Genomic DNA, 27,473 nt, shown 5'->3' with positions numbered 1-27,473 from the left:
TACTTTTCTGCCGCTTTTAGCAATATTCAAGCAAATATCATGGCAGATAACACCAGAAAATGCGCTCCACATATTGTTTATTTTGCATACTTTGCCTACCTCCTTTCTGATGGTCTTTGAGCTGTTCAATGGGTTTGCCACCAAAAGGAAGGGTGAGATAGAAGTGTCGTGGACTGAGGATGCTGGTGATCTCCACAGCAACCATGCATCCCTCGTCTGGCAGCAGCTCCGTCTGGTCCTCCTCCAGGGCAACAACAGCCTCCTGGTCCTGAGTGATGCCTGGAGCATAGAGAGGGTAGACTGTCTGGGTCAAGAAGTGTCGAAATGTTACCAAAGAAGTTAGTAAGGGAGTGATCCAAGGACACAATGATTCAAGGAATAAGTCTCAGGGACAGTGGTTTAAGGTGAAAATCATTCAAGGAGTGTATCAAGGAGAATGTTCTTCAAGGAGTCAAAGAGACAGTTATCTAAGGACAGTCAAGGTGGCTGATCAGAGAAGAGTGTAAAACGGGCCCTCAAAGAGTGAGTGAGTATGACTTTGTGGTGCTTTTAGCAATGTGCAAACAATCACGATTTAAGGAGATGAGGTCGAAGTTTATTATAGCGTTCAAGATTCTTTCAGTTAGCATGGAGCATGCCTACCTGTACTATTCTCAACAAATCCACTTTCAAAGTGACAGCCAACTAAAATATCGTGCCTCAGTATAACACTGATACCCACTCAACAGACACAATACAGAAACCTCGGCCAGTCTATCCTTGCTTTATTACCTGCCGAGCACATGGCTGGCAGTGTAGGAAATAACCCATGACCCAATGTCCCAGTCCAGAGTTTTTATTTTGTTTTTCTGTCAGGCAAGCAAATTTGTATACGACACTGTTCCAGAGGTTCAAACTTTTTTTCAAAAGCGGCTTGCCACAGGGCAAGTGACTTCAAGAAAGTAACTTGTCCTGACTATTTTGCCCATTGACACAATGTTTGATGTTAATGTTTACTGGACTCTTTATCAAAGAGTGATAAATTTAAAAGAACGATAGCTTTAAATTACTACTATTGCGAAATGTAATAGGTACATAATGAGCAGATGTGAAATGAAATCCAAGATTATTTGCAGTTTGAAACCATTAGTGGAAAATATCTTGTAGTCCATGGACAAGTAAGATATCATTATCTGATTGCCCAAAATTAAAACTGACTTGTCCCGGGCGTCGGGCGATGGGATTTTCGAACCCTTAAGTTGACTTATATATTTATATTAATTCGTACGGAAATTACAAAATATACCAACTGGTACAAGGTTCATCACATTTGGTTAAAAATAGGAAGGAAAATCTCACATCATGGATATAAAAGTTGACGAAAAAGATCTGTATTAACTGAAGACCAGACTGAGGATACATGAGAGAGGAATTACTAATCGTGCCACCAAACAGCAACTTGTTACATCTGCCACGAGTTGACTGTACAACTCACATCTACAATTAGTTTACATGTTTGTTTGTTGTTTACAGATGCACTCAGCGATACTCCAGCAATATTGCAGCAGTTTGTAGATAATCAAGTTAGGACCAGATAATCTAGTGATTGAAATCATGTGCATCAGTATATGCTAGGATATGATGACAATGTGTCAACCGAATTAACCACCCAAGATGCCATTTGTGCCCAGCATGGGTTGCTGAAGACACATTCTAATGTGGATCTTCACAGGTTGCTGAAGACACATTCTAATGTGGATCTTCACAGGTTGCTGAAGACACATTCTAATGTGGATCTTCACAGGTTGCTGAAGACACATTCTAATGTGGATCTTCACAGGTTGCTGAAGACACATTCTAATGTGGATCTCATTCTAATGTGGATCTTTACAGGTTGCTGAAGACACATTCTAATGTGGATCTTCACAGGTTGCTGAAGACACATTCTAATGTGGATCTTCACAGGTTGCTGAAGACACATTCTAATGTGGATCTTCACAGGTTGCTGAAGACACATTCTAATGTGGATCTTTACAGGTTGCTGAAGACACATTCTACCGTGGATCTTCATGGGTTCACCTCTACAAGACCATGAAATAAGGTATGTTTAAATTATATCCCCAGATATTGTGAAATTGTTCATTCGACATGAGCCATTTCACTGCCACAGTGTAGATATTGGGTTAAGTATATCTGCTAGATATGGACAAATCCCAGGAATATCATTGATTCTTGAACAGAAGAACCATTAGCAGAGAGCATTAGATGTAATCCATCGACTGACACACTTTTCAGACAGGTTAAATCTAACCAGTGTCCAATATTGGTTGCATCCATATCCGGGCATAGACTTGAATTTAGATTTTTCAGTGGGACTATCTGGTTACAAAATGCCAGAAAGAGGGTGAAATCAAGCTTAAACTGGCAAATAATTTGTCACAGATATTTCTATCAATGCATTTATGTCATCTTCCTGTCACTCAAGCCATTCCAGCTGTATAGTATATATTGCCTTTTACCAGTGGGATATTTGCTGTCAATCTTATAAAAATCAGACAGTATATCTCTCTATGTGATGATCTGGATCAGAACTTCAGCAACTTATTATATGTTTGTCATAAGACATGACTAATGGTATTGGGTTGTCAAGCTCACTGACTTGGTTGACACACGTCACCATATCCCAGTTGTGCAGAATGATGTTCATGATGTTGACCACTGGATTGTCTGGTCCAGACAGCTGCCATATAGCTGAAATATTGGTCTACATTCTGCATACACCTAGCAAGTGAGTGAGTGAGTTACAACATACTCATGACTTCTTACTGGCAGATGAAGATTAGATAAAACTATTAAAGAGTGTGTTTTAAGTTTTGAATGAAAATTATAGGAGGGTGATCATTAGCTAAAACTGTAGGAGGGTGATCACTAGCTAAAATTATAGGAGGGTGATCGTTAGCTAAAATTATAGGAAGGTGATCATTATCTGAAACTATTGGAGGGTGATCTTTAGCTAAAACTATTGGAGAGTGCACTTTCCTTGACAATTACTGGTGGGCTTCACGAACATGTGTATTCCGTCAAAATCATATAAATAACCAAAGTCAGGAACCAGCACACAAGTGACTAATAACATTAATGACTAAACTGCCTTTTTGTGAGAGACCACTGGCGTATGATCTTTCTGAGTGAAACTGTATGACTGAGTGAGTTCGGTCTTACTCCGGTTTTAGCAATATTCCTGGTTCAGCCATATCATGGCATGGGGCATTAAGAGAGTTTCACACAATGTAGGGAAACCTTCGGTGTGATGAGCGAACACTTCTGCAAGTGGTCTTACCTACCACCCCTAAACTGTAATAACATTCAAGCAATGTTTGGCCCTGTTTCTGAGATGGTTCACCCTTAAAAGAACTCACCCAAAGTGAATAAGAATTCTGAAAATTTGAATAATAGTCTTCAACGTCAATATACACTTTTTCATTAAGCTACATGTGTCCTCACATTTACAGCCATATAAGTACCAATTCTGAAACAAAATAATTTACCCAGAACAAAAAGCCTATTTAAAAAATAAGATGTGATGCTATGGTAAAATACTTGGGAAGACCAATCCTTATTTAGAGAAGGTTCAATTAGTAATTGATTTAGTGATATCATGATCACATGTATTGAAAATTAAAGGAATGTTGTTAAAGATATGATGGTACTACTTTTCAAGGCTAAAATACTATTCCCATCCTGCTTATGCAACACTATTAAACTATGGTTTCACGTGTCAGTAAATAGGAATTATGTTACCATATAACAGTCATTTCTGATTTTCACTTTTCAAAAGAAAGTAACTTGCTTGAGAAAAGCACAATGCCTGTTTTCCAAAGGTGCATACATCCTGTTTAAAGTAAAAGATAATTTCAACGATGGTTTTGTTTTTAAACCGAAAAGTACTTAACCTAATAATGATAATTGTTATTTTTCTGAAAGATTTTCTATCAGACAGCCTGTAGTGGCAAAAGATACTAGATGGCGCATAACTTTTTCTTCTAGTTCCACAAAACATTGTTGTATATCTCCTCATCTTGCCCAGAGGAACATCTTTCATAGTTACAACAAACAAATTCATAAAATCTCATCATAAGACGACAAAAGGCGAAGTTCCACCTCAGTAGGTCAAGCACTGGATGTCAAAATGGTCAACACGATAAACGTGACAGGACTGATTTAAAAATATATTGTTAATGAACGGGTGGCAATCACAAGTGTCAGTCATCTCAGATGAAATAGACAATCAATAAAAGATGACAATAAATCAAACAGATCATGTGTCAAACAGATAATGAGGTAAATTCATTGACTGCTGTAGGATGTAGTCGTCTGCCTCAACACAGATCAAGTCAATAGTCTGAATGTGCGTTTCTTTGTTTTGCTCACCAAGATGAGTTGCTACCGGGATATTTCTGAATGGGCATTCAGTAAACATATTTCCAATGTATGCAAAACAGTCAAGATATCGGTATAATGAGCATCAATCTACACGACTGAGATACAATGACACACATCAACCAAATCAGTGAGTCTGACCACTCAGTCCTTTAGATGCCTCTTAACACAGGTATGGGTTGCTGAAGATGAATTCTAACCCTGGTCTTCGCGATGTGCTAAGCAACTGCTACAACATTAAAGTGTTTCAATCATAAAAAAATACATCGGTAAAGTATGTTATACCTTGCAGTTATATTCCAGCAATATCACTGCACGCGACACTAGAAATGGGATACAAAGTTGTATCCATAATGGACTCAAACCCATGTGCTTGGTGTGACTGGCAAGAACTTTAACCACAAGGCTATCCATTATCCTGTCGACTACATAGTGACAGAATATGTAGTTACCTCCCTTGTAGCAACATTCCAGCAATATCATGGCAGGGGACACCAGAAATAGCTTCACACATTGTACCATGTGATAAACTGAACATTGGTCTCTGGCGTGACAATACACGTTGTTTTAACCCAACTGCCCTGTCTACTAAGATCACCCTCTCACCTGAAGTATGTTCAATATGTTTGTATGGACAATGTATTCCACGCCAACATTTGCCAGGAGTGTTGAAGTACCTGCAGATCCTCTTTTCATCCTTGGCCTCTGAAAACATATACAATCATCATCAGTGCACAAGTTCATAACTGTATGTTGTCAGGGAAAACGGTAAGTAAAATTATAAACAACACAAGAAAATTAACAACAGCAATCAAAGGTGGCAGACATAAAGATTTGACGTGACATGTGTCAATGAAGCAACTAAATAGTTGTAGTCTTATATTACATTCCATACTTGCCTATATTAATAAACAATCAACTTTCAGGACTTTCTAAAAAAGTGTGCACTATACATAAAGAAATATCAGAACTTAATAGTTTGAACTATACATTCAAGGTATGATTATACTGACAGACACAACAAGCAGGCTGATGGTACATAAAGCTTAGAGGTACTGAGTGTGTTTTAAAGGTATCAAGTGTGCTTAAAGGTACTAAGTGTGTTTACAGGTACTGAGAGTGTTGTTGGTACTGAGTGTGTTTAAAGACATTGTCTGAGGTAAGATACTGCTGTAAGACAAGGTTTTCTTGGTTAACAGAAACAGTCAAGAAGTCATAATCAAGCTGTGAAATGATGACGAAAAACTGTAAACTCCTGCCATCTGCTGCAGTTCATATAAAAGTCTGTTCCAACATAACACAGGAACTATACACACAGACACTATTGGACTTTCATTGACAGAGTACACACAAAGCGTCATAAATTATTCACAAGCCTACATGTTAGTAATCTTGTCTTCTCCAGTGTATAGTCATCCTCAATGATTGGCTGTTACCATGGTTACATCATAAACATTTGTTAGTATCACAATCCCAGCGTGACCACCAGACCATACACCTGTAATAACAATGTTGAATGATGTTGACTGGATGACTACAGAAAGCCTCCCAGACACAATCTAACATCACCTCCACGTTATGTATTGAGTAGAACATGACATGCACCACTTTGTAGCTCCGAGGTATGCTTACTGCAGCGTCACATCAGAATGATTTGTACGATTCTGTTTGTACGTGGGACTGACAATGTGACGTCCCAGAGAGATGGTATTGACTAACGGCAATGTATAATTAAGCTCTGTCATCTCAACCTGATGGAACCTTTGCAGGATGCTGCGTACTTCATATCTGATCATAATTGCATGTTTAATAAAGAGGTCAAATAAAATCAAGAAAATCTCAATGCATGTGGAGTTGGGCTCAACTGAAGTGTTTTTGCTGTGGTTAACTTAACAGCATATTTGATTTTGTCACGGCAGTGCTTGTCCAGACATTTGACTTGTTGAAGGTGCGGGCTAGAACAGGCCTTCAGCAACACATGCTTGCCACAAAATGCAACTCTGCTTGTCATAAGACGCGACTAACTGGATCGAGTGGTCTGGCTCACTGGGTCTGACACATGTTCATGGTTCCAAATAGCGCAAACTGATGATGATTGGGTGGTCAGACTTGCTGACTTCGTTGACACATGACATGGGTTGCCAATTTCGCAGATCGATGTTCATGCTGTTGATCACAGGATTGTATGGTTCAGACTCCATTATTTGCAGACTGCCGCCATATAGCTGGAATATTGCCGAGTGCGGGGGAAAACTAAAGTCACTCACTCACTCCAGACATGATTTTCATGACTTCATGTACTATAGTTTTTTTGCATTATATTTGAAAAACAAATTTCTCATGTTAAGATATATGGGAGCTAGACTTTAACTATGCAAGGCATTATGGTGCACCAGTACCTGGTCTCAGAGACCTTAAACTGAATTACCTATACAATATTTGTGTTGGAAACAAGTGCTTCGAGCACCTCTGCGATTGTAAACTTAAACAACTATTGCCTTTCAATAACTCACAAGGGAATTTGGTTTTGACTTATGATTTTTTTCCCCTCCTGCCTTTAGGTCTTTTGAGGACAATAATCCGTAAAACAAGAAATAAAATTGGTCTGGCCTTATATTATTTTTTGAGCATTGGGATAAACTAGTACTTAATCCAAGTTACGATAATTTCAATTATAATTATTATAAATTTTGAGGCAAACAGTCTCCGAAAATATAACACTTATGCAATGAACATGATTGCTCTGTGCTTTGAAAATTGTCGCATGTGGCATTGTTCAAACTGGCCTTAATCACAAGTTGTATTATAGGATAGCAGTAGAGGATTCCAAGGGACATAACTCTGTGGGGTTCGCTTAAAATAGTGTTCGGTCGGTAGAGGGCAGAAGAGTTGGTCCAGTGCAACCCTTCATTAATTCACACAAACGTTTCAATTTAATATTGTAATCTTGGATAATTTTTTTAAGGATTGACTGTGTGTTTCTTTCGTTGCATTGAGGTATGAACTAGAAACCAATGTGCAAACTGTATGAATCCGCTATGAAACTAGAAACCAATGTGCAAACTGTATGAATCCGCTATGAAACTAGAAACCAATGTGCAAACTGTATGAATACAGTTTGCACATTGGTTTCTAGTTTCATACCTCAATGCAACGAAAGAAACACACAGTCAATTCTTAATTCAACAACAAATACTATAGGCTTTCAACTATATTTCTTTGAACATAATCAAATTCATCAAAACAGGAATCTTTGTTACCTCCGATTAACAATTTCAGTGTAAGAATTCGGTAATGGCGTGACATGACTCAGGTGACTCATTTACATAAAATGACACGCCTACCAAATCATTAGCCAATCAGCATAGAGCACCCCCAAACAGCTGTCAATCAACCAAGCTAACATGCGGTGGCGAATCAGAACGGAACAACACGTGACGCTTCCCGGTAACAGCAAAGTTTCAAGTTCAAACATTTGAATTATTACCAGCGAACTGAAAGACTCAGTTTTGAAAAGTGAGAATTGGAAATAAAGCCCGATGACATGAAGTTAGTGGAACTGAGATAGTTAGTGGCAGCAGTATTTGTGCAAGTGGAAAGAGGCTGTGATCTGACTGGGATTGCGATGCCGTGAACGGATGTTCCATCATGCGCATGCTCTTGTCGAGGCGTTACAACGTTATTAACGTTCACGAATAATTTTGAGTTGTTTGTTTATGTTAACCACAATGTATCACTTCAATGTTTATCTAAAGTTCATTAGGGTGCCTGAGTGAAAGGGAATTCCCTCGCCGTGTGAATGTATTCCCCGACCTTCCTCAGGTCCGAAAGTTTGGTAGGCGTGGCTTAGCTTTTTAGATTCACTGGGAAATGAATCAAAAGAAATGTTCCCAGCTAACCAATCAGATTGTCAGAAGTTTAATGAACACAATAAAAATATAATTATTCAGGAATAAATTATATGGTACCATTGCTGAGAGGGTTAGTATTAATAAGAGAAATACAAAACTGATTTTTAGAGTAGTGTAATCAATTCACCTGATACACATAACAGGAAAATTCTGATTTCATGCAACAAATTCAAGCCAATAAAGCCTCTGCCATGTATATGAGGATTAAACTACTACCTACATTGAGTGCAGGGTGAAAGTACATAGTTGCTTGGCAACAGTACACGGATCTACACCAAAACAACACATCAAAACGAAAAATGAAGATGTCATCCAAACAGTATCTTGCCTATGAAATATTATGAAGAGATAAAACTTGTTATCAAGACCACGGCTTACATTCCTGGACAGCCTGTGTGCAAACTGAAAGAAGGTTCATCTGATTCAAATACATCAGGCAGAAACTGATTTTGCTTTCTTGATGAAAATCAATGTCTGGAGAAATGAGCATGGAGTAGTACAGACACTGGTGTATTTGAAAAGTACAGCATAATTATTATCATTATGTTTTACAGATTAAGACTGATATGCAACAGACAGGGTTCGGGTAGTCCTGGCACTGTCAGGCTGGTAAAGCTCATCATCAGCTCAGGGCCCTCGCCCACTCTACACAAAGCCCAGACAGCGAATGGGACTTCTCCCAGAAAACAAGGTCTAGTCGAACCCACCAAGAACTTTCTGGAGAATATGAAGGCTCCCCTACACTACAGCTTTCTGGATTTCCTAGAATGTCAGAAGGGATGTGCACCTGGTAGAGAACCTGCGCCAGGAGTTCAGGAGGTACCAAACCAAGGGCACTGAGAACAATGGGGAGCCTGATGACAGTGTACTTGGGATGCAAGGGAGACATTTCAAAGGCGAGGTCCGCATATTTATTTTGCTTTTCGTGAATCCTGCAATCACATTGCTGTCAAAAGGGACAGAAAATTCAATGATATAAATAATTTCATTGGTGTTATCAAAAAGGACAAGATCAGGTTTGTTGGCTGGAATTCGTCTCAGGCTGTATATTGGCCTATTCCAGAGAAGTTTGAAAGCATCATTTTCCAGGACACCCTGGACATGTTCAGGGTCGTACCATGGATGGAGCTCGGTGCCAAAGCCACAGGCATGGCAGAGACGATAGTAAAAGCAGCGAGCCATGCAATGATGTCTTTTAAAATATGCTGTTTGTGCCAAGGAAGGGCATCCACTGACAAGGTGTGGGACAATGTCTCTAAATTCATTGTACAGCTGACATTTCAAGTTAACATTTTGATTAAGAATCACATTCTGGCAATTGCGAGAGGGAAGTGACTCGTCCTGAGCAGCAAAAAGGAAGCCCTCAGTTTCAGTTTCACTTCATCAAGGCCAAGGAGTCGGTTGGATTGCTGTTCTGTTCCACACACTGCATGTACACATGATACAATAGCTTCTCAGACAGCTTTTCCACAAAGAACACTGGGCAGACTTGGTAAAGGACTTCACCTGGTATACTCCCATCACTGTACTGATCAACTTCAAATTTCAGACTGTGTCCAACAACCTTGGCACTCTTAAAATAGCTGTGGAATTCCTTGCTTTCATCATGAGTCTTCACATGCATCACCAGAGGATCATCTGATAAATAAATATGTCCAAAAGTACACAATAAAATTCTATCTTGAAGAGCTTCCTCATTAATCACTTAATAACTTCACCTGGTTTACTCCCTTTGCTGTACCATCCAGCAGTACATCGCCTTCAACAAAATCAACCTCAAATTTCAGATTGTGTCCAACAACCTTGGCAGGCTTAAAATAGCTGTGGAATTCCTTGCTTTCATCATGAGTTTTGAGATGCATCACCAGGGGATCATCAGATAAATATGTGCAAAAGTACACAATAAAATTCTATCATGAAGAGCCTCAACATTAATCAAACCCCGATCTCCTGAATTGATTGGCATATATAAACGATTAAAAGAGGAAGAAGGGCGGTGGGCTCTGTTATCAGACATGATCCTTCTGGTAAAGACTCTGGATGTCTTGTTTTGTCCAATCAATTACCACTCCAAAGGAATAGGAAAGGACTAGTACCGCAAAAGTATTGGTGGCTTTGACTTTGTTTCAAGCACTTGTAGTCTGTTTGGCTCAAAAGCGGACCCATGAATTGCAGTCTAGCTTGAAAACAAATAAACATAACATACTCAATGAAATGCTGATCATAATCAGAACATCATACCACCTCTGTGAGGTTTTTGCAAAATATTTTTCCTTAAAATAAAAAAAGTTCATTATAATATTGACATGTTTATTAGTCTCAGAGTTAGATTGCAATTCACCGGTCCACTTTGGAGCCAAATGGACTATGGATCTGAGCTCAAAATTTTATCCTCGGCCAAAAGTGAATCTGGGCATTCTGGAGCTTGTCTCAAACTTCCATTACAAGATAGGTGTAGGCCTGATATTCCACAAGATGCTCAATAACTCCTTCCCCTTGTAACTTGACCAACCCATCATTAGTTACCTTGCCACATTTCAGATGAAGAGTATTACATTTGTCGAGTCCTAAAGTCATGCCAATATCATCAGAAAAGCACTCAACAAGGAGAACTTGCGCTTTCAAATTGGTATTGTACTGATATCCTGCTCACCTACACAAAAGCCATTGTTTTTCCCTCGATCACTGGATGTCAGTCTCAATGGCACATGATACTAGTATTATCAGTCTCAACATCCTTGGCAGCATAAAACTCTTGCAGCCACAGTAATAACACATAATTATTGATTCTTTGCAATTATTGTTTTGGGAGTTGTGAGTGATAAGGATGACACAAGTTCTTTGTGTTTGGTGATAAGACAAGCTGTATGGTATAGAAAGCAAGTGTCAGTAGCATGTCATGTTGATTGAAAACTGTGTAAATGGCCTGTGACATGTGGAATATACAGGTGATTGATGTGAAATGAATCTGAATAGCAAATGAAGTTAAAAAAGTATGGATTATACTTATATCAATTTCTGATTGCATGTATTTCATGATTTTTTTGTTAATTAAGTAATATTCAATCAAATCCAATTCAGCAACTTTAGAAATGACACTATAGCAAGATTTTGTGTTTTCTACAATGCACTACAACACGGCGGGTTCAATGGCAATGTTAACACTCTGATGACTTCCATCAAAGAAATAAGACTTTGCATAAAACAGATCTTTTAGGTCAAATTGACCCTGAAACATTAGGTTGCTTTATTTAAATTTGAATTTTATCTTTTTATGGACTAATCAATTGTACGCAGGCACATCCTGAAATAACTGCACAGTTGCATTAACCTCAAGTCATTTTCTAGAAAAACATCAGATTAAATCAGGTGCCAGTTACGAACATATGTACGTACATTTCAACTGTACTAAAATATCCTGTTCAGAGCTTTATTTCTAGTTGGCAGAATCAGGAACACATCTCAAAACATCTGTTGGGTGTAATTCTACAAATATTACAAATCAATATCTATAACAAATCTGTATAATTATAATGGTGAGTTTTTCTTCATCCCAGCTAACATTAACGACCTCATAGTCTTCATTAGTTTCCAAACAATGCAGTAACCAAACCACAATTGATTATTGTTGCATTAAGCACAAGCAATGGCCTGCTTAACACCTAGAGGTCTTAAGATATATTTTGGTCACAGGAACCTTATCAAGAAAAACATTGATTCCTTGACAAAATCATCTTTCATGTTGCTCAGTAATATCATCTACAATCCATTATTTCTTATTCCTTAATGGAGTCATCACCGAATGTCAGTAATTAGATTTTATGGAATATTTCAAACATAATGCATTCCTAACAACTAGTTTTCTTGGTCATTAATGTAATGGACCACTGAATAAAGGATGGGCTTCAGATCAAACATAATACATGTATGGAGACTTCAAAATAAGAGCTGCTCCACTTGCTTGAGACAACTTAATTGTGTCAGTGTTAAGTGAAAGTCCTGTAATGTAGTACTCACTGAAAAGTAGTACCTGAGGGCTGTTATTCTGAATTAGACCTCAATGCTGAACGTTTGCAATAAACTGGAAATTAGTAATACTCAGAGTTTTACACAATATGCAAATATACATCCAGTCTAGTTGAAATTAAGTAATGTTGGGTTCAGAGAGTCCTTGGATGGGTGGCCGTATTTGACTCCTGAGAGTTTCTAGGACTTCAATCCTGCTCCATAACACAGCACATGTGATACATATGGCCTTATCTTAGGCAAGTTTGTTTGATCAATATTGCTTCTGTTCACCCAGCAGAAAATGAGTATCCGGTGGCATAAGTCATGTGACTATGACCCTCTAGTTCACACAGCTTCGATTATCCAGGCTAATGATAAGAAGATAATGTGCGCTTTGAGCATCCTTTGAGTGCTTTGAGCAGGATCATGAATCCTGGAGAGTCATGTTATAAATGTTCTTAAGTATTAATTACACATATACATTTGAAGCCCATTTACACAGACTCCGTATTTCCAAAAATCCCACTTTCTGGCCAAGGTAATGAAATGAAATTTGTTTTCTTTAAATGTACTCATATACAAAGATACTGCACTTCCGGATCCAGACAATGACTTTTCACTTCACTGAATTCCCCATTACTTCCACTGAGAGCTGACCCCATTAGCTGAAGTCTTACTTAACGACAGGAATGCGTTACTGGACAACTGAACATTGTGTTCAGTGCTATCTTTCAGTAGTTGTTTGATGTGTCTCTGTTAATTACTTGTCAACACATACTCAGTGCGTGTGATTTGGCAGTGAGAAAATGCAGTTAAGAGTCTTGCTAGGGATGAACATATCTAATAGACATATAGTGCATAGTGATGATTCTGTGGTCAAGACTTGAGCATGGCTAGTCAACCTGCAAAACACAAATGTCACTGTTTGAGTGAGTGAGTGTGCGAGTTAAGTTTTATGCCACATTCAGCAATATTCCAGCTAAATGGCGGCGGTCTGTAAATAAATAGAATCTGATAAGACAATCCAGTGATTAACAGCAACAGCATAAATCTGAGCAATTTGGAACCAACAACATGTGTCAAACCAAGTGAGCCAGACCACTCGATCCCGTTAGTCACCTCTTACAACAAGCATAGTTGCCTCTTGTGGCAAGCATGGGTTGCTGAAGGCCTGTTCTACTCCTAATCTTCACAGGTCACAATATCTTCCCATAAGACTGACTCCCCAAATGACAGACTGCTTAAAACAACACATTTTACGGTTGGATGCATAAGGCTTAATTAAGCTGTACCCTTAATAATAATGGTATGTGCCCAGATAAAAAATCATGACATCAGGCATTAACTTTAGGTTTATTAGTGTAATGAATTAGGAGATAAACATCATGTGTTGTCCAATTTCTGGGTGTTATTGAGTATTTGAAGCCTGGGAATACATTTGAAGACGACGGTGTTAGCCGGAGGTTTCAAATGACGAGGCAGTTTCCTGTAATTTCCGAAACCTGCCAGGGATATCAGGCGTGAATAGCCCTAATTAGTCTCACAGCCAGCCAGGACAGCATGGGTCAGCTAATTATAGTCTCATGGGACCCAGGTCAAATCACTGTGGTAAGATTTCTAAAAACGGTAAAAGGACAAAATTAAAGAAAGTAATCCTTCAATCAGTTTGGGCCAATTCAGTAAGTATGTTGACTGTGCTGACAGATTTCTTTACTGCTTAAAGGCACATATACATACACTGTAAATTTATTTCCAGTGGTAATTCTAGTGCTAAGTGCAGTTTACATGTTAATGTGTCCCAATCCCATTACTGATTGTTGTTGTTGTTTATCATCTGTTTATTATTATGTGTGAACTAAATACGTAAATCTGAAAGAATAAATTTTCTTTGTGCAACTCCCAAACGTGTTTCTTGGAAAATTCAAACTCGCTATCCGGCATTTTTCAGATGTACCCAAAACGTGTAAACTGGGCTCAGATTACTAATTTTATCATAAGTTTCAAAACTCAATGTTTGACACAACAATGTTCAACACAATGGCATCTTACTACAGATTTAAAAGTGCACATCCCCGAATTGATCAATGTGCACCTTGTGACCCCACAGCTCTATGTTCTTGACGACATGTACATCTCCAAGTCACCAGCACGAGGTGTTCATAATGAGTGCTATACATCACTCAATAATGCCTGTAGTCAATCAATTCCACATATGGATCCCGATGAAGAACAACAGCTGTTTTGCGTCTCCATGCTTTTAACTAATTGTTTATTGTGTTGCAAAAAACAGATACAGGGGATCAAAACAACATGACAGTAAACATTAAAAGATTCATCAATATTCATAATATATAGCCACAAAGGCTGTTACGGCCTGAACATTTCAGCTAAACGTTTACCTGTCTGTTATGTTGTATGGTGACAAACGAGGCAAATTTCAGGTGTGGCATATCTGTTTTTAAGGTAGAACGCAATGAACAGAAATTGATTGTGGATGGATATGGCAAAAGCTGTTAATGTTGAATAGAAACGAGCTGCTTTTCATGGTTTTAAAAATGAAACAATTATGTATGGAAACAAAATTTCTTTACATCTTCTTCATCTTTTGGGACTTGTGAAGATCTGAGTCAAGCCACACTGACATTTAAAGTATCCTATCATCATACTTCTGGGTGGAAAGACAGAACTACATTCAGTTGTATTTAAAGTATCTTATCATCGTACGTCTGGGTGGACAGACAGAACTACATTCCGTTGTATTTAAGGTATCTTATCATCGTACTTCTGGGTGGACAGACTGAACTAGATACAGCTGTATGTAGGCCATCTTATCATCATACTTCTGGGTGGACAGACAGAACTATATTCCGTTGTATTTAAAGTATCTTATTGTACTTCAGGGTGGACAGACTGAACTACATTTAGTTGTATATAAGGTATCTTATCATCGTACGTCTGGGTGGACAGACAGAACTACATTCCGTTGTATTTAAAGTATCTTATCATCGTACGTCTGGGTGGACAGACTGAACTATATTCAGTTGTATATAAGGTATCTTATCATCGTACGTCAGGGTGGACAGACTGAACTATATTCAGTTGTATATAAGGTATCTTATCATCGTACGTCTGGGTGGACAGACTGAACTACATTCCGTTGTATTTAAAGTATCTTATCATCGTACGTCTGGGTGGACAGACTGAACTATATTCCGTTGTATTTAAAGTATCTTATCATCGTACGTCTGGGTGGACAGACAGAACTATATTCCGTTGTATTTAAAGTATCTTATCATCGTACGTCTGGGTGGACAGACAGAACTACATTCCGTTGTATTTAAAGTATCTTATTGTACTTCAGGGTGGACAGACTGAACTACATTCAGTTGTATATAAGGTATCTTATCATTGTACTTCAGGGTGGACAGACTGAACTACATTCAGTTGTATATAAGGTATCTTATCATCGTACTTCTGGGTGGACAGACTGAACTACATTCAGTTGTATTTAAAGTATCTTATTGTACTTCAGGGTGGACAGACTGAACTACATTCAGTTGTATTTAAGGTATCTTATCATCGTACTTCTGGGTGGACAGACTGAACTATATTCAGTTGTATTTAAAGTATCTTATCATCGTACTTCTGGGTGGACAGACTGAACTAGATACAGCTGTATGTAGGCCATCTTATCATCGTACTTCTGGGTGGACAGACTGAACTAGATACAGTTGTATTTAAGGTATCTTATCATCATACTTCTGGGTGGACAGACTGAACTAGATACAGCTGTATGTAGGCCATCTTATCATCGTACTTCTGGGTGGACAGACTGAACTACATTCAGTTGTATTTAAAGTATCTTATCATCGTACTTCTGGGTGGACAGACTGAACTAGATACAGCTGTATGTAGGCCATCTTATCATCGTACTTCTGGGTGGACAGACTGAACTACATTCAGTTGTATTTAAAGTATCTTATCATCGTACTTCTGGGTGGACAGACTGAACTAGATACAGCTGTATGTAGGCCATCTTATCATCGTACTTCTGGGTGGACAGACAGAACTACATTCAGTTGTATTTAAAGTATCTTATCATCGTACTTCTGGGTGGACAGACTGAACTACATTCAGTTGTATTTAAAGTATCTTATCATCGTACTTCTGGGTGGACAGACTGAACTAGATACAGCTGTATGTAGGCCATCTTATCATCGTACTTCTGGGTGGACAGACTGAACTACATTCAGTTGTATTTAAAGTATCTTATCATCGTACTTCTGGGTGGACAGACTGAACTACATTCAGTTGTATTTAAAGTATCTTATCATCGTACTTCTGGGTGGACAGACTGAACTAGATACAGCTGTATGTAGGCCATCTTATCATCGTACTTCTGGGTGGACAGACTGAACTACATTCAGTTGTATTTAAGGTATCTTATCATCGTACTTCTGGGTGGACAGACAGAACTACATTCAGTTGTATTTAAAGTATCTTATCATCGTACTTCTGGGTGGACAGACAGAACTACATTCCGTTGTATTTAAAGTATCTTATCATCGTACTTCTGGGTGGACAGACTGAACTAGATACAGCTGTATGTAGGCCATCTTATCATCGTACTTCTGGGTGGACAGACTGAACTACATTCAGTTGTATTTAAAGTATCTTATCATCGTACTTCTGGGTGGACAGACAGAACTACATTCCGTTGTATTTAAAGTATCTTATCATCGTACTTCTGGGTGGACAGACTGAACTAGATACAGCTGTATGTAGGCCATCTTATCATCGTACTTCTGGGTGGACAGACTGAACTAGATACAGCTGTATGTAGGCCATCTTATCATCGTACTTCTGGGTGGACAGACAGAACTACATTCAGTTGTATTTAAAGTATCTTATCATCGTACTTCTGGGTGGACAGACAGAACTACATTCCGTTGTATATAAAGTATCTTATCATCGTACTTCTGGGTGGACAGACTGAACTAGATACAGCTGTATGTAGGCCATCTTATCATCGTACTTCTGGGTGGACAGACTGAACTACATTCAGTTGTATTTAAAGTATCTTATCATCGTACTTCTGGGTGGACAGACTGAACTACATTCAGTTGTATTTAAAGTATCTTATCATCGTACTTCTGGGTGGACAGACTGAACTAGATACAGCTGTATGTAGGCCATCTTATCATCGTACTTCTGGGTGGACAGACTGAACTACATTCAGTTGTATTTAAGGTATCTTATCATCGTACTTCTGGGTGGACAGACTGAACTAGATACAGCTGTATGTAGGCCATCTTATCATCGTACTTCTGGGTGGACAGACTGAACTATATTCAGTTGTATTTAAGGTATCTTATCATCGTACTTCTGGGTGGACAGACTGAACTAGATACAGCTGTATGTAGGCCATCTTATCATCGTACTTCTGGGTGGACAGACTGAACTATATTCAGTTGTATTTAAAGTATCTTATCATCATACTTCTGGATGGACAGACTGAACTAGATACAGCTGTATGTAGGCCATCTTATCATCATACTTCTGGGTGGACAGACTGAACTATATTCAGTTGTATTTAAAGTATCTTATCATCGTACTTCTGGGTGGACAGACTGAACTAGATACAGCTGTATGTAGGCCATCTTATCATCGTACTTCTGGGTGGACAGACAGAACTATATTCCGTTGTATTTAAGGTATCTTATCATCGTACTTCTGGATGGACAGACTGAACTAGATACAGCTGTATGTAGGCCATCTTATCATCATACTTCTGGGTGGACAGACTGAACTATATTCCGTTGTATTTAAAGTATCTTATCATTGTACTTCTGGATGGACAGACTGAACTATATTCAGTTGTATATAAGGTATCTTATCATCGTACTTCTGGGTGGACAGACTGACCTACACACAGCTGTATGAGTTATTACCAGGGTCCTGGGCAGGCAGACTGACCTATATTTAATTTAGAGTGCCAGATCTCAAATCTTTTCGAGTCAGGTATTTAACTTCTAGGCCTTCAAATGTCTTCTGGTCAAGAGAGAGCTATTTGGCTTCTCAGTCCCTAGAAATAAATTGAGTTAACTATTTTCTTATTCCACATGATTGAGTTCCTCAAACTGACCTGAAATCAATTTCACCACATTCAGTCTCACTCTCATTGCTCAGGATGTGTCCCTTGGAGATGCCGGATTGTAACACGTCCCCACCAATGTTGTTCACAGGAGACTTAATCATCAGGCTTGGCTCAGTGGATTTCCTCACCACTTTTCATGTTATTTTGATTTGTTTGCATTTATTTCTTAACACCTGGTGTTTGACATCTCATTAACCAATATTCCAGATATACAAAGGAGGACAGCAAGAAATCAAGTCAATACAGACAATCCAGTGATTGACAACATGAGCATTGATCTATGCAATTGGGATATCATGGATGACACGCATCTACCAGGTCAGCGAGCCTGTTTCTAAATAAAACAAAACACAACAGAGAACCATGTAATATATCTGCAATAACAACCTGAATAGGATGCTAACCCAAGCTTGTAACAGGTGACTTAACAGGATCGCGTGGTCAGGCTCACTGACTTGGTTGACATGTCATATGTTCCAATTTGCTCTGATCAATGCTCATGCTGTTGACCACTGGATTACTAACAGACCACTGACATAGAGCTGAAATATTACACCGTGAAACTAAACTCACTCACCCCAACACTAGTTTCTTATCATTCAAAGCCGCAAACTTTCAGATGGTTTTATGACAGGCATGTAATGGACATTTCCAAGTTCAACTTTTCAGTCACAAAAGTGATGTCTGATGTATCTCCCAGTTTATTGTACAATGTATCGTTGTGCTTAGGTACTTCTCAGACATGTAGTTCCAGGCTGGAAATGATCTTCATTAACACATTAACTCCTAGACATCATAGCTGCTATAGTAACCCTCCGGGGGGTTGTGATCATACTCTTTTGTAATATGATCTTTGTGGCTTGTGGTATTAATAACTGTGAGTGAGTGAGTGAGTGAGTGAGTGAGTGAGTGAGTGAATGAGTTAAATTTTACGCCACACACAGCAATAATTCAGCTTTATGGCAGCGGTCTGTAAATAATCGAGTCTGCACCAGACAATCCAGTGATCAACAACATGACCATTGATCTGCGCAATTGGGAACCGATGACATGTCAACTAAGAGAGTAAGTCTGACTACCCAATCCCGTTTGTCACCCTTTACGACAAGCACAGTCGCCTTTTATTGCAAGCATGGGTTGCTGAAGGCTATTCTACCCCAAGACCTTCACGGGTCTATGAACAACTGTAATCACGAGGTGGTCAGAGCTAGTGTGTCACTGTAACTGAAGGTAACACACCTTAAGATCTCATTAACAGTCACCCTTCCTTCCTTTCAACATTGCTACCTGTACCATATGCTTGTGAGGGTCCGTGTTAGAATTGGTTTTCTGCAGCCCATGCTTGGCATTAGAGGCGACTAAAGGGATCAGGTGGGCAAACTTGCTGGTTTGGTTGACACATGTCATCATATCCCAGCTGTGTACATTGATGCTCATGCTGTTGATCACTGGATTATCTGATGCAGATTTTGATTATTTACAGACTACCCTTGTGAGTGTGGTGTAAAACTAAACTTACTTAGTTCTTGCGCCTGTTTGCCAACATGTGAAACGTCTTTTAAAATACCACTTAAATAGCTGTTAGATACTCCTCACGGCAGTCAACATGTCATCAATATCACCTGTGATGGTAAAATATTCTTTGTGAATGTGTCAATGAGTTATGTTATGCAAAAGGTTTGGGGGTGTATATAGCAAAGTGGAAGAATAGTACTAAAAGGTTCTGCTCCAGAAAGGAGCACAACCACCAAATTCAGTTGAAGCCAAAACTGTTGCCATGGAAACACACACAAAGTATAATAATAAAAAAATAAAAGGGCACTACCATCAATTTCAGTCTGTCAAACTTGTTACCATGGAAATGCAAAAAAATATAATCATTCCTCTTAGGTAACACAAGTTCATTGAAAACGTGAACGTCAACTATTTTTTCATTCTGTGTGTTTTATACTCATAATTTAAATTAGTACACAGAACCATCATTTGCTAAATCATTTATTCAGTTCATTCAGTGCAATTTTATTATATACAGAATGATAAAAAACATTCAGATAAACAATTTTATCAAATTATGCAAACTTATTTTAAGAAAACTGCCTGGAAAAAACTTAATTAATCTCCTTTGATTTGTCATAATCGCTGTATCAATGACATTATATGATGGGCATCATGAACATATCATCCATATATGTACATGATTTGTCTTGATAGCAAACAGTCTCTCACAAATCAATACTGATGTGATTTGTCAAATGTAAAGGACAAATGTCTGGTTCACTATGACCTATAACCCAGTCATTTCAAATGTGATGCTGTCAGAGGCTTGAAAATTGGATCATACCAGGTCAAAGGTCAAAGGTCAAGTCAAGGTCAAGGACAAATGAACTGTTTTGCCATGATTCATCTCACTTGGGATGACAAACTTATTGTCAGGTATCCTGTACAAAGTCAGGGGTCATTTCAAGGTCAAGGACAAAAAGGTCCGATTCACCATGACCTACAACCTGGTGATCTCACTGGTAATGACTTCAACTTCTTGAGAGCTATTAACAGTACTATACAGCGTCATCTGGGAGGAGATGACTTCAATATCATCGCTCACCATGCTACGTGTGGTAGACTGCGTCAGTTCTGCGTTAGACTGGGCAGCTTCCTGCTCCTGACTTTCACCATCATGGTTACTGTTCTGTCCATTGGAAATCACACTCACAGCTTTCCGACTCCTTTGACGTGAATTCTGAACAATCCTTGAAAAACTGCGCGAAAACCTTGTCATGACTTCATGGATCTGTGCGGTTCTGTATCCATGGACAATGCCACTGATGAAAGATTTTGTCAGGAATATTGGAATGAAATATACAATGTTCCTCTCAGCAACCATCCTGCCCCTGAAGTAACACACATCACAGTAAACAGCCAGGTAGGCAAAGAATGGCAAATAACACAACACCCACAAAACCATGTCAATAACCGCAGTTATCACCAAGGTGTGGTATTTCTGAAACTTCGTGCTATTTGGCGACAGGAAGCTACGATGTGACTGAATCAGTGTGATCCTCTTCTTCATGTACACAGTGATGATGATGTTCGACACAAATATAACTATCAGTATCAAGGAGAAGAACAGAAGATAATGCCAAGGATGAAAGATGAAGAATCGCAACACATGGATCTTACCATTGGTCTCACACCATCCCATCTGTGGAAGAAACCCAATAACAAAGGACAAGTTCCACAGCATCACCATCACTGTGATCACATTCTTCTTGTCCATCGGATGTCCACAATTCAACGGTTCCGCCAGCTTCATACAGCTGTCGATGTTCAGTGACAAAAGAGACAATCCTGAAGCAAAGGATGCTGTGAAAAACAAGCTCTCAGCCAGGAAGAAGTTTACAAGAAGTTTGTCCAGGCACATATACATCACAATTTTGAAGAGTCCGTAAATGCCGATCAAGGAATCGCTGACACACAAGCTTCGGATGAACACAAGGGTTGGACTTTTGCCTCCGCTTGTGAACTTGGATGCAATGAGAACAACGAGATTGCACACTGTTGTCAGTATGGCACCAGTCAGGATCAAACTCAGTTCAACATTGGGGATATGTGGAAAAGGTTCTGTTGTATTTTGATCTGATTCTACTGCAGAGTGGACAGTGTTTAGATTGGGAAGCAGTATAATGCTAGAACCAGTTGAAGTCTGCAGGCTTTCTGGAGTTGTAACCTTAGCAGTTGAATTAATGACTGGTTCTACAATAAGGTCAGTTGGTGTTTTCCCGGAGTAACAGGTGGTGTCGATTCCACATGGCATGTCTCGGAGCAAGGCACAAATGGATAAGCCCAGTATCACGATGCTGGATAAAGGTTGTATCACGGTTTTATGGACAGAACAGAAGTGGCAACGGAATTCATGGACATATCACTAGTATCGTCTCATGCATTATTAATCATTTCAGACAAAAATATGAACATAGTTTATATATTCAGTATATAATCTTTCTCACAAGATAAGTTGTCGTAATTTTCTAGCAATTTGTCAGTATCTTTATACACATCAACTTCAACTAATGAAAACAGCTTCAAATACCAAAACAAATATCAAGGGAAAGAAATCTATAAAACTGACCTATTTTTACAATATCTGATCGATATCCGTATCTTTCGGAGAAACTGTTCAATAATTGCATGTACATATCACTGACACATACAGCTTAAATATGATCAACAAAGGCCAGTATAAAAAATTGTACAAAAATACTCAAAATGCCTATCACAAATACACATCAATTTCCAGAAAATAGGTTTTTACTGCACGCTGTTAACATCATTTCTCACACTGACAACAGGCAGTCCATCAGTGCCATAGGAAGGATCTCACTGACAGACATCAGACAGGCATTAAACTACTTATCCAGATTACATCAAATGATCCTATCATTGATTCCCTCAGTCGTTACCACAAGGCAATACTGACGTCCATCACATAACATAAGCTATTGAGACGACAGCACATAAGTCCTTGAATATGTTTAGCATCGAATGGGGTTTTCCAAATGTCTGTTCTGGATGATTGCTCAGTGAATATTTTTCCCAAGGTAAAATCTCATGGCAAGGTGCAATGGTTTGACCAAAGGTGATTCATCTGGAATTTCAGTCATCATGCTCTTGGTTGCATGTCAAGGTATTTACTGAACATGGCCTCAGACAAATCGGATTTACTTTAACCCCAAATGGAAGCAAGTGTTGTCAACAATCTACGTATTTACTGACAGAATGATTCTAACTGATACATCAGAAGGGTGATTATAACAGCAGATAGCTACACAATCAAATACACAAATATTTTACAGAAAAATAAAAACTTTAAAGACCAAGTCACTGTTACCTGAATAAACACCTTATATGTCAAAAATATAAATATTTCTTTGCATTCGATTCATCAAGTTGTCAAGACAAATTCCTATTTTATCTTGTAAATGAATATCACAAATCATCATTATAGATCTGCTATAAAGTGGAGGGCGCATTATATGGTCTTTCTTGACCTTGGAGGTGTAGCTCATGACAGGGATATCTTTTCAATTCCTGCAAATAATATTGGAAATCAATGGAAATACCAGGCACAGTCAAGTCTGAATTTTCTCAAAAACACAAAAAATGAAATGGAACTCTTCACAGTGAAGTCTGAGATTTATGGAATTCACCACATCCAGTAAACCAGGACTCTTCACAATAAAGTCTGAGGTTTCTGCACTGCACTTTGAACAAAGAATTCCAACACTTCACAGTGAAGTCTGAGGCTTCTGCACTGCACCTTGACCAAAAGATTGCAGACCTTGCAGTGAAGTCTGAAATTTATGGAAAACACCACATCCAATGAAACGGAACTCTTCACAGTCAAAACTGAGGTTTGGGGGAAGGGCCACATCCACAGAAACAAACTCTTCACACTGAAGTCTGAGGTTTCTGCACCGAACCTTGACCAAAGTATTGTAACTCTTCACAGTGAAATCTGACGTCAACACAACAAACGATAAAGCCTACAGTATAAACTGACTGTTACATTGTACACAGCACCAAGTGGTTTTTCCAGTAGAAATCTGGCCTGAGGACACTAAGGGTATCTAGCTGTACAGCAGCTTGTGACCAGGCATATCTGTATCTCACAACAGGGAAGTCATGTTTCCAGGATAGCCTCACAAGTACATTTTCATTTCATGCAAAAAGCCAAATTTCTCTGATCCTACTCTATGGAGTCGGTGTATCAAAACTAAAGAGTCATATCAATTCCATCTAACAACCAGGTACTTCTTGTTACAACTCTGTTGTATTACGACAAATACAATATTTCTACTGTAAACACTTCACTAACTACTCAACAAACTCAGAATTATCTTTTGTCCATGCTATCACACCAGTTGATAGCCAGTTGTAAATTATTTGCTGAATCTGCAAGCTATCACACATAGTCTTCATCCATATAATCTGTAGTTCATTTCTGTCAGTCATCACTGTCACTTGACAGTTTAAATTCAATAAATTCAGTCATCTCTACAAGCTATGCAAACAAGCCAGTTAATCTTCATTTCCACAAACTACAAGCCTTTGCTTGTCATCTTTGGCAGACATTCATGTTTCCCCCACACTGCCTACGTAAAATATTTACCTTGTAAACTTAAAAATGATATTGTTTGTGAATCCGAATAACTGAAACTCTAAAATGAATGATCATGAATCGCTGAATTCCCTGTATTTCACAAATTCAGCACTGTGTTTTAACAAATCATCTGTTCACACTTCAATCCTCAATCATATTTTGAGCACAAGGAGGGTTCCTGAACAAAGTCTTTGCTGATTAGATCATCAGCAGTGTATTGTCATATAATTAAAGTGTTTCTGAAGCTGACCATCATCTTCTCCATCATTTGCTAAATCATGCTGAACAGAAATCTGTAACCAAAGTGTATACACTAACATACACAAGACTTGATGGATCTTGATCCTTAAGAGATATCTTGAGTGTTGGTCAATCCATGCTGCGACACTCACTGTATGAGGTTGCGTACCGCCAGAATAAAGTCTCCTGAACATCACAAACACAGCTGAACTTGGCCAGACAATCTCCAACTTTGACAAGTGTCAACAGTTTGTCCACTGAAACTCTGAGACTGTTTCATCAATAAGCACTTCGAGAACAGGATCTACACACTGGCACTTACATAAGTTCGATCCACTTGAAACAATATATATAGACCACTCCAGTGACTATCACTCTCTGTTGCAGCAGAAGTTCTTGACAGACTGATGTTTAAAACACTTGATATCTGTTAATTTCACCCCATTGTAAAACTGCTCTAGTCTGACACATTCACTGACCTAGCATGTGCTCATCGTAATACCACCTGGTCACTGGCATTAATGACAATGCACTGCCTTCCGACAATCACACTCTGTACCTGTGTCACTTGGCCCAGGACCAATCAATATGTGGCAGGATCTGCCAATCGACTGCCAGACAGTAATGTCTGGAGTTCTGGACAGAAAGGTGTAATTAGAAAATGTCATGGCAGATTATCAGAGTTGGTTTCATTAAAAGCTTCATGATCACACCCGCTTGTCACATTAGTAAATTCTTTCATCACTAAATGCCAACGTGCTGAGAGAATGGTCCAATAAACTGACCATTCAGTAGGTGATAGAAAGATAGTTGTAGGGGTCAGGTGGTATCAGATTCACTAACGAGATATTTCACAGATTATGATTCATATCTGTTGTGGATAATCAAGGTATTAGGGATGTTGGATTTCAAATTAATACAGGCTATCAGAATAACACACCTTGTGAAACTCATATTTATTTGCTGTACATTATCATATCAGAATAACATATTAATATTGATGAGTGAAAGAGTAGGTTTAACCTTATGCTACTTACAGCAATATTCCTGCAATATTACAGTGGAGGACACCAGTAATGGGCTTCATACATTGCACACAGAGGGAATCAAGCCCCTGTCTTCAGCATGATGATGATGATGATGGTGATGATGATGATGATGATGATGATGATGATGATGATGATGATGATGATGATCAACTTGAAGTCGGTTTCCCTGACCCAAGGCAACAAGGCTATATGGCCTCAAGGGACTGTTTTTTCAGATACTTGAACATGAGTACATTTTTTACAGAGATTCATTCACTTGTGTGGACAGATACTAAAGATAAAGACATTTTATCCAAGATTATTCTTCCTCAGGAACTTATTAAAATGTCTTTTTTGCTCATATCTTGCAAAACTTCTGTACTTTATAATCTCAGCAGTAAAAATTTTTGCGCAAAAAATATTCCCCAAAAAGTGTGAATATCATCATATTATAGATTATCAGGTCTTTACTCTAAAAAGAACACCCAGTGAGCTGTGTAATCAACCTGATGATGATGACAGTTACATTTCCAAACTTTTCACATCAATAGAGACCCGTAAGGCACGGGGTAGAACAGGCCTTGGACAACCCATGCTTGCTGTAAAAGGCAACTCAGCTTGTCAAAAGAGGCGACTAACGGGATCAGGTGGTTGGGTTTACTGACATGAGTTGGCACATGTAATCAGTTCCCTGAACCGTGCAGATACATGTGCATGCTCTTTATCACTGGATTGTCTGGTCCAGACTCGATCATATACAGACAGCCACCAAATAGCTGGAATATTGCTGAGTGCAGGGTAAAACTAAACTCACTCACTCACTCACTCAGTCATATTTCAGCTATATGGCAGTGCCTGTAAATATGTGGGTGTGTCTTTAGTTTTACGTCGCGACGATCAGCAATACTCCACCTACATGGTGGTGGACTGTATGCATGTATGCATGCACATGCATCCGTGCACGCACTTGTGTGGGTGTGAGTGTTTATGTGTGAGTGAGTGAAGGAGACGGATGAAGAGTGCATGAAACTGGATGAGTGTGTGCACACAGTGAAATGATTAGGACTGGGTGAAATGATTAGGACTGAGTGAAATGATTACAACTGGGTAAGTGGGTGAACTTAATGATGATTGCATGAGTGCACTGGAAACCATTTGTAGCAATTTGGTAAATGATCTAAGTAACTAACAATGGTTAGTTTCCGAAATGTTTCTGAAATAGTACCTCTATAGCAAATTAACAAGTTGTCATCACTAACATACATGACAGCACAACTAATAGGAGTGATAAAACCTCATCCAAAAGCATCTAAGCGATGTAACAAATATGTCAAAACCAGTACATCAAAACGAAAGCAGCAGACATGACGTGATCAAAAGCAACATCAAACAGGAACTCGCCATCAAAGTAAGCCCCATGAGTCAAATCTCAAACTTCCTCTTTTGTCTTGGCGTTTCATTGAGCTTCACATGCTTTGTGTGACCAAGGTGCATATTCTTCCACTGACAATATTTTGTGGACAGTAAATGCTGTTTTATCGCCACAAAGCTTT

General features: G+C 38.8%; 2 protein-coding genes across 3 annotated transcripts in view; both read right to left on the bottom strand.

The window, feature by feature from the left end:
• The window catches only part of LOC137296690 (tudor domain-containing protein 1-like), a 91,246-nt gene that overhangs the window by 15,239 nt on the left and 48,534 nt on the right, over window positions 1–27,473 (bottom strand). For both annotated transcript variants that reach the window (XM_067828509.1, XM_067828511.1), the window contains exons 11-12: window positions 5,026–5,124; window positions 100–279 (exon numbers count right to left, since the gene is read on the bottom strand). In XM_067828509.1, coding sequence (XP_067684610.1) covers window positions 100–279; window positions 5,026–5,124 — 279 coding nt within the window. The remainder of the gene's footprint in view (window positions 1–99; window positions 280–5,025; window positions 5,125–27,473) is intronic.
• On the bottom strand, window positions 20,478–22,394 carry LOC137296691 (sphingosine 1-phosphate receptor 2-like). The gene has a single exon (XM_067828512.1). The coding sequence runs from the start codon at window positions 22,304–22,306 to the stop codon at window positions 20,993–20,995; it is 1,314 nt and encodes a 437-aa protein (XP_067684613.1). The 5' UTR covers window positions 22,307–22,394; the 3' UTR covers window positions 20,478–20,992.

The sequence above is a fragment of the Haliotis asinina genome, chromosome 9 (genome assembly GCF_037392515.1).
Source record: "Haliotis asinina isolate JCU_RB_2024 chromosome 9, JCU_Hal_asi_v2, whole genome shotgun sequence".
Taxonomy (NCBI): domain Eukaryota; kingdom Metazoa; phylum Mollusca; class Gastropoda; order Lepetellida; family Haliotidae; genus Haliotis; species Haliotis asinina.
Note: the sequence above shows the minus strand (reverse complement) of the source record. Positions and strands in the feature narration are given on the sequence as shown.